The sequence below is a fragment of the Chrysoperla carnea genome, chromosome 5, assembly GCF_905475395.1.
Source record: "Chrysoperla carnea chromosome 5, inChrCarn1.1, whole genome shotgun sequence".
Classification (NCBI taxonomy): Eukaryota; Metazoa; Arthropoda; class Insecta; order Neuroptera; family Chrysopidae; genus Chrysoperla; species Chrysoperla carnea.
In genome coordinates this window covers 4876066-4897337 of record NC_058341.1, presented here as the reverse complement: position 1 = coordinate 4897337, position 21272 = coordinate 4876066, and the positions used below count along the sequence as shown (strand labels likewise).

The window sequence follows — 21272 nt, the reverse complement described above, 5'->3', positions numbered from 1 at the left end:
CTTGGTTGAACGTAAATATAAATATTGATTCAAATAATGAGTCAATAAATAATTTTGAAGATAATTTTCAACCTACAATTAGCTCAACGCTTCCTGATTCGGAACAATATTTAGCAACATTAGGTAAACAAATTTCTTTTTTTTTTCTTTGCTTTTAATTTATTTTAAAAATGGCTGATTTTTTGTCCCATTCTCTTGCATTATATTTATTGTGTTTTTTTATCTGTTTTGATTAATTTTGATGACGTCTGTCAAAAATGTCAAAATGAAACTTTTGAAATGTCAAATCCATATGTTTTTCTTTAATTTTTATGGAAATGGGCTTAAAAATATGGGATATTTTCATGTCCTTGTAAAATAATCGATGACGTATTTAATTTGAAATCAATTTTCATACAAATTTTTTTTTATTGTTTAAGCAGGTAATTTATTTCTCGAAATATACCGGGTGTAATGGAATTTTTAATAATTTTTTTTTTTTAATTAAACACAACATCCGGTTAATAATTGATTAACCGGTCTGTTTTTTTATTAAAAAATATTTATAAAAATCAGATAAGTTCAAAAAAAGACATATGATTTTTTAATTATATGTCTGCCCCATCATTTAACTAGGGTTGCCATCTCTAAAGTTCCGGCAAATCGGGAAATTTGTTTGATATTTTTTCTTTTAAGTACTTAGTTTTTCATGATAAAATATGGAAATAAGTAATATTTGCTCCTTTAAAATATCCTTTTTTACTGAATTATGGAGAATTAATGTTGAGATCGAGATTCGGGAGAGACTACACGATTTCGGAAGTCTCTCGATCAAATCTGGAAAGGTGGCATCCTTATATTTATTTGATAAATAGGGCCGAAAATCTACCGCTGATTTTATCTGATATAGGAAATGTGGGCTTAATCGGAAAGTGTTTTTTTTATTTAAAATTAAAAATATGCCTACGCTAAGTCCCTAACGGTTTTAATGATCCTTTCGAAACTCGGGTGATTCTTCGGAGTATACTTCTCTGTAGTTAGGGTGGAATTGCAGAGTTTTTTATGTAGTTGGTAAACTTTACGGTTCTATCGCTTAAAACTAATTGATGCTCCGACTTTTAAACGAATGTTGTAAATCGCTAGTGAGTAATTTGTCAAACTGATTTTAAGGCGAGTTTTTTCGAAGTTTCGTTGGTAGCGCTTATACTCGCTGGAGTAATCATAAAAAAATAACGGAATTCGATCGCCACCTTGTCAAAAAGGTTTTCTTCAAGTTTGCTCATTTCATTAATAATAATAATGAGGTTTAACTTCCGGTTTTAATACCACGTCTATTACAGAGGCCATCCACATCATTATTTTTTATCTTTATTTATTTCTTAAACTACATCTGAATATAAAATTAATTTTATGATATGGGTGAAGTCGGTTACTTCGTTCTTATCCAAGCGACGACAGTGTGATCAATTCACCGCCCCATTAACTTTTTTGTTCATACTGCCGTTGCCTAGATTCGAACCCACAACCTCCCAGCCAGTAGTCATAACAAGTTGAGACGCCTTAACTTAAAGATATTAGCTTTTATGTAAAATGCAAAAATAAAATTACTGCCTACTTAAAATGCGTCATTGATTTTTATTTTTGAAAGAAAAATGAATATAAATAGAAATATTTAATTTTAATAATCAATTAAATATCTATTCAATTGGAATTTATTGATTTTTACAATTTAATTAATATTTAATTAAAATATAAATCATAAATATGTAATTGATTAATTTATTGATTTTCATGTAAAACATGTAATTAATAATTTATTTTCATATTTTAAAAATTTTATATTTCTGATTGAATGAATTCTCTTGATAATTAAATAATCATTCATATTACTAAGAGTTCCGTACCATTTATAATATCCTTTTAATGTTTAATCAAAATTAGCGCCACCAAATAAAATTATTTGTAACTTAATAAAACTCAATTGACAATTGCATAGAAGACACTTAAATGAATTACCTAAGAAAAGCAATCATTTTTGAATTGTTTTTTACAACTAAACTTGTATTCACAATAATTAAAACTCGCTTAAAACTTATTCTGATGTATGAGCTATATTATTGTCAAGTTTAATTCAAATTCATTTAGTAGTTTTCGCGTGAAAGCGTAACATACAAACAAACAAACAAAATACTTACTTTCACATTTATAATATATTTAGGGAAAAGGCTTTATATCTCGCGTCATTTTATGATCAGGATACAATCTATCTCGCTTGTTTTCGCCTGGCAATATAGTACTATAGTAGTATTACCTTAGATCATATATTTTACTAGAGAGGCACAACGTATGCTTCACAGAGAAGATTAATAAAGACAACAATACAATATTGAAACAGCTGACAAAGAAACTCAATACTAGAGCGTAGTTTTCAATGCGCATGATCGTATTGACGGAAATCAGCTGCTTCAATAGTTTACTTTTTGTTCTGTATAAAAATTGACAAATATCACCGGTTAGTAAAGTTTAATTTTATTAAATAATATTTATTAAATGACAATTATTTTGTTGTAAATACGTGCCAGGATATTATATTGTATATTAAGACATGTGCAATAATAATCATGCTCTCGCATTTATTATCCTTCTCAATCTTCTTTGAGAGGTAGTTCCAAAGAGGTTATATATAAGATAGAGGCTTAAAAGGATAGGAAACGAAATAATTGAATTATTGACCGTTAAAAAAGAGACCGAAAATAGGGACTATCTTCCCTCTTTGTCTCGCAGCCTGGCAAAGCGCGTATATTAATATGTGTGTGTATTTCATAGAGGTAATATGAGACAGACAAAGACAGAAAGAAGCTATACACGTACTTTTTTTAGGTACCTCTCTATACGGTTCTATGTTATTACTTCTATGGTTATCACTCTGCTGCCAGTTCCATAGTATATATTCAAAGAATATTACATATATGATCTAGTGTATGTTAAGACTATCCTGTTATCCTTACATCGAGTGTAAAAAGTATATTACACAAGAAATATTTAGTGTAAATAATGTTGTTTTTTTTTTAAATCGTAAAGGATAGATAACAAATGTCCTTGGTCTGTCTTAAAAGATATGATTAATAAATAATTGTCTACATACATGCAAAGTAAACAATAATTACAACCTGTGTTGTTCTACGAACAAGTTCTGTTCGATATTATTATGTCAGATTGTGGCGGCAGCACCAACAAAATTTCAAAAAAATCCTTCCCCTACCAAAATAAAAAAAAAAACTAATAAAAAAAATAAAAAGACCCGTTTACAGTTTATGAGTTTACATTTAACTATCCACTCTCCATAGTGCAGCTACACGAGAGAAATACTTTGAACGTTGATTAGATAAATTCGATAAGAACTTTTTTTTTGTCTTCTAAATACTTTTTTCAATTTTATTTTGTGTCAAAAAATTTTTAAGTTTTAAACAAGTTGACTTCAATTATTTGTAATTATTTTAAACGGTTTTTTTTGTAAATATTTTTGGAAATTTCAGGTAAATTTTTTTGTTTGTTTCTATAATAATTTTATGTTCAGGGTCACGATACCAAAAAAATAACGCAGGTATTTTTTTTTAAAAAAAGACCGGCCATTTTATTAATCTTTTGGGAGTTTTAAAATTTATTATTTTTTAACAAAATAAGTTGGTTTTAAAATTCTATTTGTGTTTTTAATAAAATTTGTGCTGGTCACTTTAATGATTGATTTTAATTATAAAATTATTAATTTTTAAATAAGAAAAAATATTTAATATGTATTTATTTTTAACTCCTAACACGAATACAGCCTTAGGCAAAGAGTGAGTGTTATGTAATACATAATTATATAACAAATATTTATGGAATTATATGTAATTAATTTTGGGTTATTATCAAAAAAAGTGTTTTTTAATTGGTACGAAATTTATTTTTCATAATATTGAATTCAATTATTCAACAAAATTTATTTACATATTATTTAAGGTGAAGTTTTTTGTGATATGTTTCAAGAATTGATAAAAAGGACTTTCGGATGGCTTTCGATGGAGCTAACCCATCTTAAAATGTTCTTAAAGTCAAAATTTTCAACGAATAGGTTTCGAGCTATGGGCGATGAAAGCTGCGAATATTTAATAGTTTTAGTATAGGAAATTTCAGTATAGGAAAATAGCTTCCTGTGGAATTTTTTCCATCTTCCCTTCCAAAATGTTCTTCAGATTGTTTTGATCAAAAACTCTCAAAGCCACAAAACTTTTTAACGAGTAGTTTTCGAGCTACGAACGATCAAAGCTACACATATATTATAGTTATAGTATATGACTACTCGTTAAAAATATTTGTGGCCGTGAGAGCTTTTGATCAGAATGATCTAAATAACATTTTAGGTTGGGTTAGAAAAAATTTCATAGAAAGCAATTTTCCTATCTAATATTGTGGGGTCCTTTTCATTTTGCAAAAACTAAAATTTCGAAATTCGTGTTTATGCAGTTTTACTGTCACGGGCTCCAGAGCTATCTGTTATCTTTATCAATAATTATTTTAAAAAAGCTAATTTTAAATCAGATACAAATTTACCTGCATATAATTCTCATCGAAAATAGATAGGAACTTAATTTTTTCCTGCATTTGTAATTGAGAACGTTAAATTTTTAACTCAGAGTTTCTATGAAAAGCCAATGAAATTAATAGTTTGACAAAACTATTCAATAAGAAATTCCCATAAATTATGAAATTTATTTATGTATATATTCCAACTTATCACTTGAAAAATTTATGTGGTCAGAATATTTCAATAATTTACTTTTTTCTTGAATGTTTTAAAACACAAAATTTCCAAGAAAAGTTAGACACATGTAGTCTTAGATTCAGATTGAATTAGTATAAAAGTTCTAAAGTTCAGTTCAACAGTAAGTTGGATTTGAATGCGATTTTCGGCATTCGATTCGTTAGAGCATCAAGAAATTTTGTGACGTAAATTGATTTATTAAAAATATGCAATTTGCATAAATAAAATACATTTTATAATTGCATTTTAAATTAATCGTAACTATACTAAATTCACAATTCGGTTAACAGTGATGAAAATGATTCCAAACTTGTTACTCGGGGGATTTTTGGGTCATTGAACACGAATATCGCGCCAAAATTGGTCTCCGAGGTATCTGGTGCCCAGGGTAAACGATAACCCCGTCGTCTTCTGCAGAGACACCCGAGTAACGATTTTGGACTGATTGTATAACAAATTTCCCGAAAAACTCCCAAGAAACGACTGGGCACCAGGTACTTCGGTTGACAATTCTGTCGCGATATTTGGGTTCAACTGTGAATTTAGTATATTTAAGGTTAATTTAACACTCTCCAATAAATTGTCTTTTTCCTAAAAACCTTTTCCAAACTGAGCCGATTTGGATGATCTTCGCCAATTTTTAGTTTTTTCGGGTACGAAACCCTAATTCGCGCTTTAAACATAGCTAAGCACACTCGACATTAAAATTACCTTTCAAACAAAACCAAAAAAATCAAAATCATCCGTTAAGGCGGTACGATGCGACAGACAGACAGACACACACACACACATACATAGCGGTCAAACTTATAACAGCCTATTTTTTTAGTTCGGGGGTTAAAAATACATATTATTTATGCAAATTAATTTTTTATAAATCAATTTAGGTCACAAATTTTTCCTGACGCTCTAACGAATCGAATGCAGGTAATCGCATTCAAATACGTCTGTCTTACTGCTCAAATTTTTCGAACCTTATTGTTTCGTTTCTGCGGCTATATAGAGTTGAAGGTCAGTTTGCTTTCATAGCATAAACTCCTCATAAGGATCTAATCTTTAAATATAGAAAACTCATCATGACACGAAAAAAAATTATTCCATATTTTTCACTGGAAAATTTGTCGTAAAAATAACTATATTTTATAGTATTTTTTTCCTATAAAATCTCGTAAATAATGTAATGCTGTTCCGTTCTTATTGTTACCAAGGTCAAGATTTTTATACCCGGTATATATGTAATATATATCAAGGTATACTAAATTTAGTCCCAAGTTTGTAACGCTTAAAAATATTCATGCTATGAACAAAATTTTGGTATAGGTGTTCATAAAATCACCTAATTAGTACATTTTCGGTGGTCTGTCTGTCTGATAACAAAAACGAAAAACAGGTTATCAATCTGAAAGTTTTACAGAGTGTTCAGGACGTGAGGTCGACTTCGTAAATGAAGCAACATAGGTTAATTGGGTCGTAGGTCTGTAGGACCACTTTTCTTCTTATATTGTCAAGTAATAACATAATTCACCATCAAAATTAAAAGTATATATATATTTCCACTGCCGTGCTGATACATCCTTAATTAGTCGGGCACAACCGGTTTTCAATAATTTATTACGGTTTTAACTTTTATTTAAATAGCTTTTTTTTAATTTCCTTCGACTAGTTTTGGAGAAATCTATGAAAACATATCATAAATGTGCAAATTTTCAGAATTGATTTAGACTTAGTCCAACTTCATATGTAAAAAAAATCAAACCTTTTATCTAAAATTGCCTTGGCGCTCGTAAATCCTGAAAACAATATTAAAATCTGTTTTGATAATTTTTTTTTAATATACGGTGTGTCACATTTAAGATGAGACACCCTCGAGCGAGCCCTGATGTGATGTCAAATCGGAATTTATCATAGAATATTATACATAGATAACGCGAGGGATATCCTAGCATGTAAGTGGATGCGATATGATGAATGAGAGAGAAGACTGTCAGTGAGTTCCTATGTGTCCTAGTCATAGTCATATGTCATAATCATATGATGCATACAGATTTTGTGTAATGTAAACAATATCTAGCCAATGACATATATATTAGACAAGGACAAATAGGAACTAACTGGCAGTCTTTTCTCTCATTCATCAAATCGTAAATTTTGGGCCATGGCGATCTCTAGGTATAATATTCTTTGGCATTAACTGCCAGTTCAGTGTAAACAGCTGGGTTCTTATCTGTCGAATTTAACTGTGTTCTTTCGCCAGTGAATTTAGTAACCACTAAGGACATGATATAAAAGAAGGTAAAAACTGGATGACAGCGTTTTTGATAGAATAAAAAAAGTTTAGAATATAATTTTTTGTGGCTTTTTATTAAGAAAATCAACATTTTGAAGTACTTTTTCAAACATAGTAGAATATCCTATTATTACTAAGTTTATTGAAATATTTGAATACATAAAACTATTAAATTATCAATTAAAGATCTGATTTCGGTCAAGTATCTTAAAAAATGTGACCTAAGACCTTGGCAAAATTTCATGTCGATATTGCTATAAATAACGAAAATATGAGGATGTCTTCATCTTAAATGTGACACACTGTACGAGATAATAATTAATCAGTTTAGTAAATTAATAACAAAACAAAAAACAACTTAAAATTAATATTCATAGCAATATTATAAATTAAGTATACTTTTTTAAATACATGTAAAAAAGTATAGATGAAAAATACGAAAAAAATACTTGAATAAGTTTTATATAAAATTCAAGTTTTTCAAAAAAAATTATTCATAAATATAAAATAAACAAGTAATAAAATAAAACATTTAATGTATTATTTTTAATAAATTGTTAAAAACTTCCGTTAATATGTAATAATATAATTTCAATTATTATATGTAATAAATTATAATATAATCTTAATTATTTATTTAATGGCTTTAGGGATTTATATTTACAAAACAAAATTTAAAAAAAAAATCAAAAAAACCAACTGCATAAAAGATGTTACTGGGTTAAGCCACCCTGCTTACCCGTTAAAAAACTTTGGTGTTCTCCAAAACCTTAAAAAAAAGTTTGTTAACAATAGGGAATATTCATGAAATTTAAATTTGGTTCAAATATTTTTCTTCCGTAACTTTAATGACTGGACATTTCAACTAAAACAATTTTTTTAGTAATTAATATCTTTTTAATTACTTAAAATTAATTAATAAAAGTACAAATTCAGTGAGGGCATTTAAAAATTTCTAAAACGGAAATTCAAATTTTTATACGGACGTGACATCATAGTACGGTCTTGTCAAATTTGTTGACATACTGTATGATATTAATTACTTACATTTTATATGGTATTTCATTAAATTATACTATTCTACGGCTTTTTATTAGAAAACTTAATAATAACGAGTGTAAATTCTGTGTTGTAAATTCATTTTTTTTAAAGTGTAAATTATACATTGAACTGTCACCAATTGACAGATCACGTACTTATACGTCATCAACAGAGAGCGATAAAAAACTGCGTTTAAATATCTCAAAATTATAATGTATTTTAAATATTTTTTTACACTTAAATACAGCATTTTTAAGCAGTATTTATATTTTTAACTTTGTTATAACGGTGTAAACAATGAATTAAAAATATAAAAAAAATACGTAAATATTCTCTATTAGTGGTTTTGTGAATCATTCTAGAAAATCAAAAAAACAAAATCTCAATTCATTTTGAAAAGTGAAATGTAAAAATAATTAGGTAATTCAAAACAATAATTCAAAAGTACAAACTCAACTCAAATATTTCAATTTCAATTAAAATATTTCCAAAAATTTATCCCAAAAAATGATAGCTCTCTAAGTTCTTTTTCATCTTATCTGTTCATCTTATCTGATGTCTTTGACCATCACTTTGATTTTGATTTAAGAAGGAGTCTTATAAGTTGAAAGTGTTTATCTGTGCGTCTGTGTGTTTCTCAGTGGCATCGTTGCCCCTAAACGGTCAAACCGCCTTGATTGAAAACATTTTATAGCTAAGTTTCCAAAAATCGGTTTAATATATTGAAAACAAAAATTATTGCTTATTTGACTAGAGTGATATGCCATCGATACTGACATACTACCTTAAAGCGTCGATCTACCTAAGCAATAAATTTAGGGCCAGTTTTGAATGACGTTGCATAGGTTTGACTAGGAATTCCACATACTTGCTTCAAATATATACATACAGATAAAAACTATAATCCTTAATAATTAGTATGCAGTCGGGTATAGCTCTATAAATAATTATATGATCAGCTTACGTATGTAATACATCGCAATACATTAACATAAAAACTGTATGTATAAACCTGACCTATCCCAACATAGCAACATCTCTTAACAATAAATTAATTAATTTTTTTTTATATCACTTATTATTGATATTTTTAGTAAAAAAAATTTCCTTTAATTGTTTTTAATCATAAAAAGACATGACCTGTAACATATTAATCAAAAACTGACATGACTCTTTGAGAGCAGAGTAAGTCACCCGCAGAAGATATGTCTGCGGTTGAAAGATGCCAATTTATGTAGATGACGCCACCGAGTTCTGTCGAGGCTTAAAGTAACACGGAAAGTGTTTTTTCGAAGTGCTGGACTTAAATAAGAATACGATTGTCAACACCTTGTCGATTTCGCTCTACGAGTTAAATGAACACACCTAAGGCTCCCTTTTTATAGGTTTAGAGCATTAGAATTCGAAAGAATACTGCCATTGTTAACGGAGAGCAAACTCTTTTCAATTAATTACAGCCGATAAGATGAAATATTTTCAGAAATCTTGATCTCTTAAGGTTGTACGAACACAAGGCAAAATTGAAAATTTTGTTTAATTATTTAGATTTCGATATTTCGAAAACTAAGGCAAATATCGAAAAATTTTATTATTATTTTTTTCGTCTACATTCCTAATAATTTCAATCGTACATCTAAAATTGCCTTGGTAAATAGTTATCTTTTAGCGGCACATAATACAAAAAAACAAATTTTTGATGAAATCGCATATTTAAGGCACACAGTTTCCTCATAAAATTTCCTCTTTAATTTGTTAATTAAAATAAATGCAAAATTGCATTTTGTACGTCAATTTTGTTTGTTTAATGCATTACAAGTACTATCAGAATCAAAAATAATGATGTACTTACATTGTTCTAAATTTTATTATCTCTAATAAGTAATTTCATTAGAAAATGTTTAGAGGGAAAGTGATAAATATTAGAATTAACAAGTAAAAACAAACAATTGACTGAGTTAATTGTTGAAATACATGTGTAGACAGTGTTAATTACTCTGTCATATTACAAATGACAACCCCCAACATTTCTAAGAAAACATCCATTAAATTACCTTTCAAACGAAACAACAAAAATTAAAATCGGTTTATCCGTTTAAGCGCTACGATACCACAGACAGACAAACAGACACACACACACATACACACATGGTGGTCAAAAAATTTAGATTTGGGATAAATCATGCAAAAACTTTCCACCAATGTACAACTTTTTTGATTAAGATAATACTAAAATAAATTAATAGATTTATTGTTCGCTACGATTGACATATTTAAATAATTATGCAAGTGGGAAAATTAATTAAAATTCATGGATCATTAGTGCGATAATAGAAAATTTGTTACATCAAGAGAATTAAACATGTGGAAAACATTAATCCTGACATGAAATTCATAATATATCAAAATGTTACATTCAGCAATTCTTGGAAAATATTGAGAAAAATAACATTTACTTGCAAAATTAGTGTACTGCATTATACCGAGTGTATCAGAATAAATGGTCAATTTTCTAGGGGGTGATAAGGTACACCAAAACAAGCATTTTGGGGTGAGGAACATGTACTTTCCGTTTTTCCTAGAGGTTACGATGTGGGTAATATAACTTTTCGAACTATTCGATTAATTTAATCCCTTCATCCAGACCTCGACTATGTGCACGGCATCGGGGCCTTCTAACTCTAGCCCTTCGGTAGCTAAACCACTGAAAACCAGCTCTAAATTTAACAAACCGTTAGAGATGGAGCAAAAAATTAAGTGGTAAAAATGTTTCTCAGAAAATTATCAAAAACTTTTTTTTGAAACAATTTTTCGAAAACTCAATGGATTCGGCAGAAATTCGATAAGGTAACCAAATTTCTAAAGTTTGTAGTTCTGACTGTAAAGGGAACACATGTTCCTCATACCAAAATGATTGTTTAGATGTACCTTATCAGCCTCCTTTAGTTTGTTGATCGTTGATTCTGATACACCCGGTAGATTATAGTAATTTATAAGGTGTCACCTCAAAACTTCGAGTGCATTTGAATTCATAATTGAAGGAAAATTAATAATTACAATATTTTTTATCTGATGTGAGTGACAAGAAGAAATCTTGTTTCTATTTAATATAATTGATTTAAATGATTTAGTATTATGAAAAATATGCAAATTACCAATTAAGAGTAAACACTAATTACCTGAAGTGTGACCTGATAAAATAAAAAACACTTGACTAATCACGTAAAACACGTTGAAAATGTTTATATATATAAACAAGTTCCTCCATGCGAACTGTATTGTCCAGTATCGAGTAACGCCGAAAGATTAGAATTAACATAAGTTATATGATTCGAGTTAATTCGACAATAATCGATTCTTTTATTAGCGAATTGCCGAAGGAAATGGAGCTATTGCTTTTGTACTCATGATGTAATTTTTTTAAACCTTTAACGATGGTCATTTTTGACATCTAGTTGGTAGGATTGATGAATATTTGAAGAAATTTTTTCAAAATTCTATCATCAGTACAAAAACAGAAGCTCCGAAGTACAACTTATGTCAATTCAAATCTTTCGGCGTTACTCGATATTGGACGGTACAGTTCGTATGGAGGAACTTGTGTGAAAAGTCATTTATAATACAAAGTAATAGAGCACTTTACAACTTTTGTAAATTGCAGATTATTTAAATCATGTTAATAGCCAAACACGATAAGAGTAAAAATGTAATAAATTATTTTTTATCACTGATAAAATAATTTACAAGTTGTAATATACTATCGCGTGAATAAATCTAGCAACAATGTATAATGACTAATTAGTAATTATGTATACTCAGTGTCACAAAAAATGCACGGATTACATATAGTAACATATGTAATCCGTGCTTTTTTTGTGACTCTGAGTGTACCTAAAGCATGTACAAAATTTATGAATCATGTTAATTTCAAACTTTCCAAGATTCCAAGTACTTTTGTTTAGGGGGTATTCCATTTTTACGTTAAAATTTATAATTAGAATTGACTGAATGGTTTAAACCACAGGAAATGTACATTCCTTGAAAATGATGACTTTAAATAGGGTGACAAACTCTCAAAGACTTGGAAATTAAGATAATAAGCCCGTAGATATTTGAGACTAAAAAGAGCAAAAGGTCTTTAATATATCCACGGCTATTATTTTATCCCTAAAAACAGTATACAAGAAACATGGTCAATGTATTTTCTTTAACAGGCAAAAAAAAAACTGGCAACCCTACTAAATTTGTTATCAATGTCTGTCTGTCTCACTCACTCTTTAATTGAGATATACATTGAAAATCAGAGAGCCGTTGCATGATGAGCGGTGACCATGAATTTCACACACTTCTCTAATACAGGTGATATGGTAATTACAGATCTTTGAAATAACAGTCAAAATCACTTATAACGACATTAAAAGAACGTACAATTTTGGTGGTTATATCAGATAATCGTAAAAAGAGATAAATACGTTTTATCTTTCTAATTTAAAGTGTTCATCTAAATGTTTGCTAGTTATGATTTTAATTAAACCGGAAAACTTTGATTTAACTCAATTATAACCCCAAAAAGCTAGTTTTTGATAGTACCTTTTCAAAATGTTCTTAAAGTAGACTAAATTTGCTACAATATGAGACTAGAATCGTCTCTGTAGTCCAATAGTTTTCGAGATAAAGCTGTTCAAAAATTCGTCATATTTTCGAACTTCGAAATTTTGTGCAATATTTCAGACGCCACTCGAACTACTCTCGCGGAGGGGGGGTAGATCCACTTACCACTCACGGAGTGCGCTAGTGTTGCTCAGAGTCAAAATTCATTCAGAATGATAAACTATTGCAAAAAATTGCGAATTTCGAAAAAAAGACTCTCCGAAACTATTGAATCAACAGAGATCGTTCTTGAGTCATATTGTAGCTTTAGTCTACTTTAAAAAAATCTTGTGGACGTATACTCAATGTCACAAAAAATGCTCGTTTTAAAACATTCTAAGTGTTACTATTATAACATAACATATGATGCGTACGCTTAGAATGTTTTAACTGTGGCACTTTTTCTGACAGTGAGTGTACATAAAAAACTAGCTCTTTAGTTCTATAATCATGTATCTACGTTCGGCGCTCGAGGTCACAAACTTGGATTATTCATTGGACCAACATCAAAAACAAGTCTGCGAAAAATCATAACTACCCTTGGTAAAATTAGTTCTATGGAACTACCTGATTTGATGTAGATTGTAATTTATAAAGTTACTGTAATATATATAATGTCGTTATAATCAATTTTGACTGTATTCATAATTGATAAAAAATTTTTCCAACTAAAGCATTTCCAACGTAATAATTATTACAAAAAAATTATCATAATACAATATACAAACAAACAAAAAAACAACCGTTATTTTTTCTCTGTTTTATAGAACATAAATTAAATAAATTGAAATCCGATCCCAATGTATTAAAACAGCTTAGTGATCGACATGCAGCATGTATGGAACAATTATTAAATACTGGAGCTGAACTATCAACACATGAAACATTACACCTTGATACTCCAGTTAATGATTCAGTATTATTACGTACAATTCTACCGCAACGTCAAGCCATCAATATTGGTGAATTGAAGGAATTATTAAATTACGATCAATTACAAACTCAACAAGAATTAGAAGATACCACATCCGAAGATAATACAAGTCGTTAATCAATCAACATATACAACAACAACAACAACAACAACAAAACAAAACAAAAACAAATTCAAAATGGTGGATAGTTTAGATTTTAATAAAAAAACATTTTTAATTATCACAGGTAAATGCATACAAATCATAATTATCTCAGATATTTTATGTTGAAAACTTGTTCACATATAAAACCGGCAATAGAACAAATCAAAAGATTTTTCCCACTCTTAAATTTGTCCCGGAGCTAAAATGGCGTATAATTAAAATGTTCTACTAAATGGCGTATAAAACCGGCAATAGAACAAATCAAAAGATTTTTCCCACTCTTAAATTTGTCCCGGAGCTAAAATGGCGTATAATTAAAATTGTAAATCGGTCCAGCAGTTTTCTTGTAAAATCAAAATAACTTAGTTATAACCAAAGATCGAACTTCCAAAATTTTAAAAAATATCTTTAAAATGCTTTAAAAATACTCGAATTCTAGGAGATGAATAGTCAACGAGAAGCAAGAGCTTTTTGTGAGTGAAAAAAAATAATTGGGGATCTAAGATGAAAACAGGCTTCCACGATAGTCTTTCTCATTTTACTACAATTGGAAATGAGTCAAAACTAATCATTGGATTCATAAAAAACCGAAAAACATGGCAAGTAGTTCACGGGAAAAAAAGTTTGGGGACCTCTGATGTATACGATTAAATAACTTCTATTTCCTATTTAGGATTTTCACCATCTAACTAGTACGCCATTTTATTTCTAGAAAAAGTTTAAGAATGTGAAAACTTTTATTTTGTTCTTTTGTATGTACTCGACAAGATTTCATTAGTAAATACTAAACCGTAGGATTATGACAGAGCAAGGTGTTTGTCTTGCTTCTGCTTCGAAGGGAAATGAAAAGTATATCACTTTAAATTCATTTCGATTTTTATCCCAATTTCCTAGATAACTTTTTGTATTACATAAATACATATTTCGATTACCATGTAGCTATCATCAGTATGAATAAGCTAATCGTAATTACTCTTATAAAGCATATTTTACTGGTGACAAAAATTGATCTAGAAAATTGGGCCAATGGAAATGTCGCCATCTTTTATGTCTGTATGTAAACAATGTAACTCTGTAATACTCTGTAATATCACTTTAGAATGTGATGAAATTTGCGAGGAATTTTTCGTAGAACAGCTGCGAATTTGTCAGAAACTAGCATCGTAAAACGCCAGTCATAAGCTTTTCTTTTTTTGTAAATGGTAAAACGATTGAAATTAAGACCTGATTTCGTAAGAAGACATTTTCGCGTTTTAGAAGGTTTTGTTAATTGAAAGTATGCAAGTCGACGCCTACAAATAATTTTTAGGTCTGCTGTCAGGCGTGGTTTTAGTGAGATATTTCAGAAAGGCTAAAAATTTCATAGGCATTAGAAGGTAGAATCGTTTTTAATCAACAGATATTCCAAAAAATATATAGTCGATCTGATTCTATGAAGAATTATGCCTAAAAATCACAACAATGATATCGTCCGTAATGTAATGGGGAGGGGGATTTAGTCAGTCTACAAACAGAAAAACTTTTTGAATTATAGTTTCAAGTTTTTTTTTTGTTTGCGAACTGGTTCTGTCTCTGTCTCCTGATGAGACAGAACCGATATATTTAGCGTTGCGGACTAGCTAAAGCCCCCATTATTATTGCGGACGATCTCCCATTTATTATATGTTTTTGGAATATCTATCAACTAAAACCGGTTCTACTCTTTCAGAAAACAAAGCCACACCCCCCTCCCACCTTGAAAGCGCACAATAAGCTTAGTAATGAGGACGCAGTGCAGGCTTACATCTATGAAATTTTTAGCCTTTCTGAAATTGACTCACTAAAAATGCCCTTGTTCGCAGACCTATTTGATATAAAATTAAGTAAGGACCTAAAAAGGAATGCATTTTCTGATATATTAACCCACAAAGTTCATTCGACACTGAAATACTTTTCAAACCCCCTCCGAAGCACATGTGAGAAAACGAAACACTGTAATTTGTCTATTTTACGGTTTTATAGTTGATTACAACTTGTTTTTCTTTTTGAAAACTGTTTTTTGATAACAATTTTCCTCTATTAAAAGGAGCTTCACGTGGAATTGGACGTACAATCGCCATAGAATATGGTAAAAAATTACAAGCAACTTCAACATTACTTCTATTAGCTAGTTCCGAAGATAAATTATTAGAAACAAAGAATTTAATACAAAATCCTGTATTAACCGTTCATGTGAAAGCTATCGATTTAACTGCACCAGATAAAACAACATTAGAAAATATTTTCAACGATGTTTTAAATGGTGAAAAATATGAAAATGCTGTGATAATACATAATGTTGGCACCATTGGCGATTTAACAAAAACCTCAATACAATTAACAAACATGGCTGATTGGCAAAAATATTATTCGTTAAATTTCTTTACACCAATTATTTTCAATTCATTATTTGTTGAGAGATTTTTACAATTAGAATCGAAAATATTTATTATTAATATTACATCGTTATGTGGACGACAACCGTTTCCATCGTTATCACAATATGGTTCCGCTAAAGCAGCTCGTGATTTATTTTTTAAAGTATTAGCAAAAGAATATTCACATATAAATGTATTAAATTATTCACCAGGACCGGTTGATACCGATATGGCAAATTCGATTTTAGTTAAAAGTACCGATCAACAAATTAAAGAAGTTTATAAACAGTTATTTACAGATCAAACGATTTTAACACCGGAAATGACCGTTCATAAGTTATTAACGATTTTGGAAAATGGAAAATTTGAATCGGGAGCCATTATTGATTATTATGATTGAATTTTTTAATTGCCAATGTTTTTTTTATTATTCTAACCGATAAAACTTTTTTATTATTAATTTTATTTTTTGAAACAATTTTTTTTTAAATAAACTTTTGTTGTAATTTTAAAATTTGTGTTTTTTTGAAACCTCGTAACTCTAAAAACAGGTTGGTAATCGACCTAGAAATGAACGAAAAAAAATTGTTTCTGGAATTGAATTCTAAAGATGTGATTCTTCTTCGATATCTCAGAATAAATTTATTCTGTATCAATTTTCAAAGTTATTCTGCTTCATAGAATCTTCGGTTTTGTATTCGATTTACCTTGGTTGAAGGGGGTTTGGGGTTGCGATGTGCTAACCTACACATTAAATTTTTTTTTAAATTCGAATCAAAGTTCTAGCAAAGTTTAGTTTCAAAATTGACCGAGATATACCAATTTTAAAATGATGCATTTTTTTGCTGATTCAATCAAATGAAAATTGATCCATCTTGTAAACCGTTAGAGATAGACCAAAAGTTTAAATGTAAAAAATGTTCCTTATAAAAAAATTAACAACTTTTATTTGAAACATTTTTTCGTAAACATCACTGTTTACTCTTGAGAAGGCGTCTAGAAAATACTTTCAAAAGTATTTTCACGTACAAGACTAGTTGAAACTAACCTGCAGATTTTCAACTCCCGATCTTTTAAAGTTTTGGAGAAATTGGACACCAAAGTTTGTCCTAATTTGGGCCCTCACGGATAAACAGTGATTTTTACGAAAAAATGTGAATTCTTTCCTGGTCGATATTGTGTGAATAAAAATGATATCGACGTCGTTGAGGTGCCAATCGAAGCTTATTAATGTTAATATGATTCGAAGAGCATTTCATAACATTCGGCCGAGTCGATCGAGCTTATTCGTGTGGACCTCAACGGTCACACCAGACTCTATCCACGGCTTGTTATTTATATTTTTTTCCCTAGGTTATTAAATTTTATTTCACCTAAGCATTTATACAGAAATTCTTTGGGAAAATCAAGGAAATTTTCTAGTTTAAAATAATGAATAGCTATAATTTTTCAAAATCAAAAACACACGCAGTAATATTTCCGGTGAATGTTTAAATTAACAACTGTACAAGGTTGACATATTATTTTACAAAAATATCTTTTGATATATGCAACGAAGGTTACAAAATTTGTTTAATTATAAAAAAAATTATGGAGTAACAGAAATAAAAAGAAATTCAACATGCCGTGACTATCGATGATATTTTTATAAGTTTTAAGTACTAAAAAAAATCGGAAAACTTTTTGGAAAATTAGAAAAATCGTAAAAATATAAATAATTTTTAAATTTGAATTAGTGTCCTAAGACAATTGTTTATTAGGATGATGATTGGTTCCTACGGATTGCAATAATTTTTATTTATTTATTTTTATTTTTTGATAACGGGTTCACGTTCACATATATGATTGATAATTAATATAAAAAAATAAACGTGCAATAAACTTTTTATAATTTTATTCATGGGCTTCTATTTTTATTCTGGATTAAAATAATTTAAGAAGAATCCATAACAAAAAGAAAAAAAGTTTTTAAGATTGAAACATATAAAAATGACATCGAACAATTTAATTTGGCAAGTAATATTTATATATTTTAAATATGAAGCGAGCTATATTCGAGCTTTGGTTGCGTTTGACAGAAAAGAGCGTATCAGAGGAAATTAACCACTTTTTGCTGTTAAATTGTAAGTGACGTTTAGCCACTTATATTATTAGCTGTGTTTAGTAGAAAAAAGCACATTAGAATAAAATACCTGCTAAATAATTCACAGTTTCTCGGTTCACAGTGTTCATCGACTAAACGCAGCAAGACAAGAAATATTTACGATTTTTACACAAGCACAAACTGGCGAAAAGATTTTCGCTTAGTTTTCAAGCAATGTTTGAACACGTTATAATGTTTAAATAAATGCTCACATGCTTTAAGCGTGCATTATAAGCGCAAGGACTCTCAGCGTCAAAATAAACATTAATGTAACTGCGTGCTTAAGTGTCCAAAACGACAACAACTCTAAATTGTTTCCTGAGATAATTCAAAGGCCCAAAATTGTTCATTAAAATATCAAAACAGATTTAGATAAGATAATGCAAGAGAAAACATTTTTTCCGATGAGTTTGATGATACATCTAGGTTTGAGTTTTTCAATCAATTTTCCTTTTCACTTAGCCCTGTTATTTCCAGAATCCAGGTACTTGATTGGCGAAATAGTTTGTAAATTCTAATTTCACTCTCTTTTTTAAGGAAAATTTTTCATTTCTTTTTTTATTAGGACTAAATTAGGTGACTGAAAAATTTGGTGAGTATAGGAATATAATAAATCCGGATAAGGAATAAACTAGTTATGAAGGGTACAGGTAAAGAAGACTATCTTATCTCTACCCTCCATAAAACTAGTACTTTTGGATTAAAAATGATCATTGAGAAATCCTTTTGATCTAACTTTGTATCTACGACATTTGTACAATTCTTAAACTTTACAAATCTCTCTTACATTCATTTTAGCTAAGCTAAAATTGGAATAAGTATGAAACGTGGTTTTGTTGGTATCTGATACAAAGTAAAGGACCCTTTTTTTATACAAATTTCTAGACTATTAGTCAACACCTGTTTAATATGAATTTATTAAACACGTGTTGACATTTAGATTTAATAATAGATTTTTATAAAATTTGGATAGATTATTTGACATTTTCGCCATTCTAAAAATAAAACTTTTGAAAACAACGTAATTATTTTTAATTTAATAATAATTTTAATCTTTTGTTTTGATTTTTTTTTCAGCCTCATAAAAAATTATCACCAAAAGAAGAAATGAATAAAAAAGGAATTGCATTACATGACGGCCTTCTATTTTTATTAAAATTGGCCTGGGAATCAAGATTTCGTCTTCCAATATTATTAACTGTGTTATTTATGGCATTAGATTTAAGGGTACAAGTTGATATCAATATACATGGTCTACAAAACGTTGATGCCCGTGAAATTGATCAAGATTCTGATGAATCTGAATTCTCGGATGCAACATCACATTCGGATCATCGTGGTGATCCCGATACAGATCCAATATTTTGAAAACAATTTTACTTAAAAATTGTGTTTTCTAATAATATTGTGTATTCCCGCACACGGGAATTGGAGGACATATTGATTTTGGTGTTTATTATTTTTTGTGTATTTTTTTTGGAAAAACAAAGTACGCGTGCGTATTTGAGAACCATGTATACAGCAAGAATTTGATTCATTATTTTTTTTTTATTTTATTTTTTAAATTAATATTTTGTTTTAACATTTAGAGAGAACCGTTATTAATTTCTTATCTTAACTTTTAATTTATATATTTTTCATTAAAGTTTATTTTTAATATGAATGCTATTTGTTTTATATTACATTTTTGATACGTACAGTATGTGAAAAATGGAGTAGTGGCTAGCTCAGTCGCCTCCGGATACAGAGTTCCTCGGTTCGTATCTAGCATTGTTCCGAATATATTTTTATTAAATAAGATTATACCGAGGTAATGTCACTTTTTTGCATAATTGTTATGAGAACCATTAGCGACAAATAAGTAATAAAATATATAACGATTTTTATTTTTTTATATTAATTTTTATTAATTTAGAAAAAATGAAAAAGTTGTTATCCCTAAAATTGATTTTATATTGTATAAAATAACCATTATTATTCATTCATATTTATTTTAGGTGAAATATGTACAAATATATTTAATAAAATAAAATATCATTTTTAGCAATTTTTATGGTTTATTTATTAATATTCAATATTATACCTACCTTTATCCTTTACATTGGTTTCAGGAAGATCAAATAGAACCTACATTTTTAATAAAATATAACTACAATTATTCATTTCTAGGTAAGTTTATTGGAAAGAGGTAAGTAAAACGAAATACGGAATGAGTAAGTTTAATAAGAAAGGTGAGTTAAAGAAAATAAATACTAAGTTTAAGAAAACCAGTTTATTTAAAAGAGGTGAGTAAAAGGTTTGTATATTACATTATTGATAATTAAAATATGTCAAAGATTGAGTAGTGGTTAGCACTCTCGCCTCCGATTACAGCGTACCTCGGTTCGTATTTAGCATTGTCGCGAATAATTTTTTTTTAAATATTGCTTTATGTCTTATGACATAAGTAGGAAGACAAGATTTCTATCCTACTTTTTCTTTCTTAATAATTTAATTTTTTTTTAATTTCCACTCACCAAAAAAGTTAACAGACCAATAAATAACTTTCTGATTTTCGAAGTTAAAACAATTACTTACCTGTCAGGCAATTCCTTCCTGTTCATCATGTTCTCCTAGTACAAATGTGGAAAAAAATCAATCATTTTCTCCTGCATTTAATCAAATTGAAATTTTTTTATCAAAAAAGATCGAAAAAATCTTCAATTTTTTCAACATTTGTACTAGGAGAACATAAGTGGGAATTAGTAGTTCCTGATAAGGAGAAAAGGCAAGTAAGTGTTTTCACCCCGAAAGTCTAAAATTTTATTTTGGCAGAAAGTTATTGGTCTGCCCACTAGAGGTCACACTCACCAAACACGGGTATGTAGACCACTAACTTTCTGACTTACGAGGTGAC

General features: G+C 29.0%; 2 protein-coding genes across 2 annotated transcripts; both read left to right on the top strand.

Moving 5' to 3' along the window:
- The first annotated feature begins 10 nt into the window (after positions 1–10).
- On the top strand, positions 11–20249 carry LOC123301641. Its single transcript, XM_044884476.1, has 2 exons — positions 11–123; positions 19454–20249. The coding sequence occupies exon 2, from the start codon at positions 19484–19486 to the stop codon at positions 19742–19744; it is 261 nt and encodes an 86-aa protein (XP_044740411.1). The 5' UTR covers positions 11–123; positions 19454–19483; the 3' UTR covers positions 19745–20249.
- Positions 13723–16668, top strand: LOC123301605 (sepiapterin reductase-like). Its single transcript, XM_044884434.1, has 2 exons — positions 13723–13919; positions 15903–16668. Exons 1-2 carry the CDS (start codon positions 13871–13873, stop codon positions 16631–16633), a joined length of 780 nt encoding a protein of 259 aa, XP_044740369.1. The 5' UTR covers positions 13723–13870; the 3' UTR covers positions 16634–16668.
- Positions 20250–21272: the final 1023 nt, after the last annotated feature.

Excerpts from the sequence above, each read along its gene's own strand:
- LOC123301605 (XM_044884434.1), top strand. The coding sequence starts at position 13,871 with ATGGTGGATAGTTTAGATTTTAATAAAAAAACATTTTTAATTATCACA. Across the intron at positions 13,920-15,902 it reads AACATTTTTAATTATCACAG|GAGCTTCACGTGGAATTGGA; the intron begins GTAAATGCATAC and ends CTCTATTAAAAG.
- LOC123301641 (XM_044884476.1), top strand. The coding sequence starts at position 19,484 with ATGAATAAAAAAGGAATTGCATTACATGACGGCCTTCTATTTTTATTA.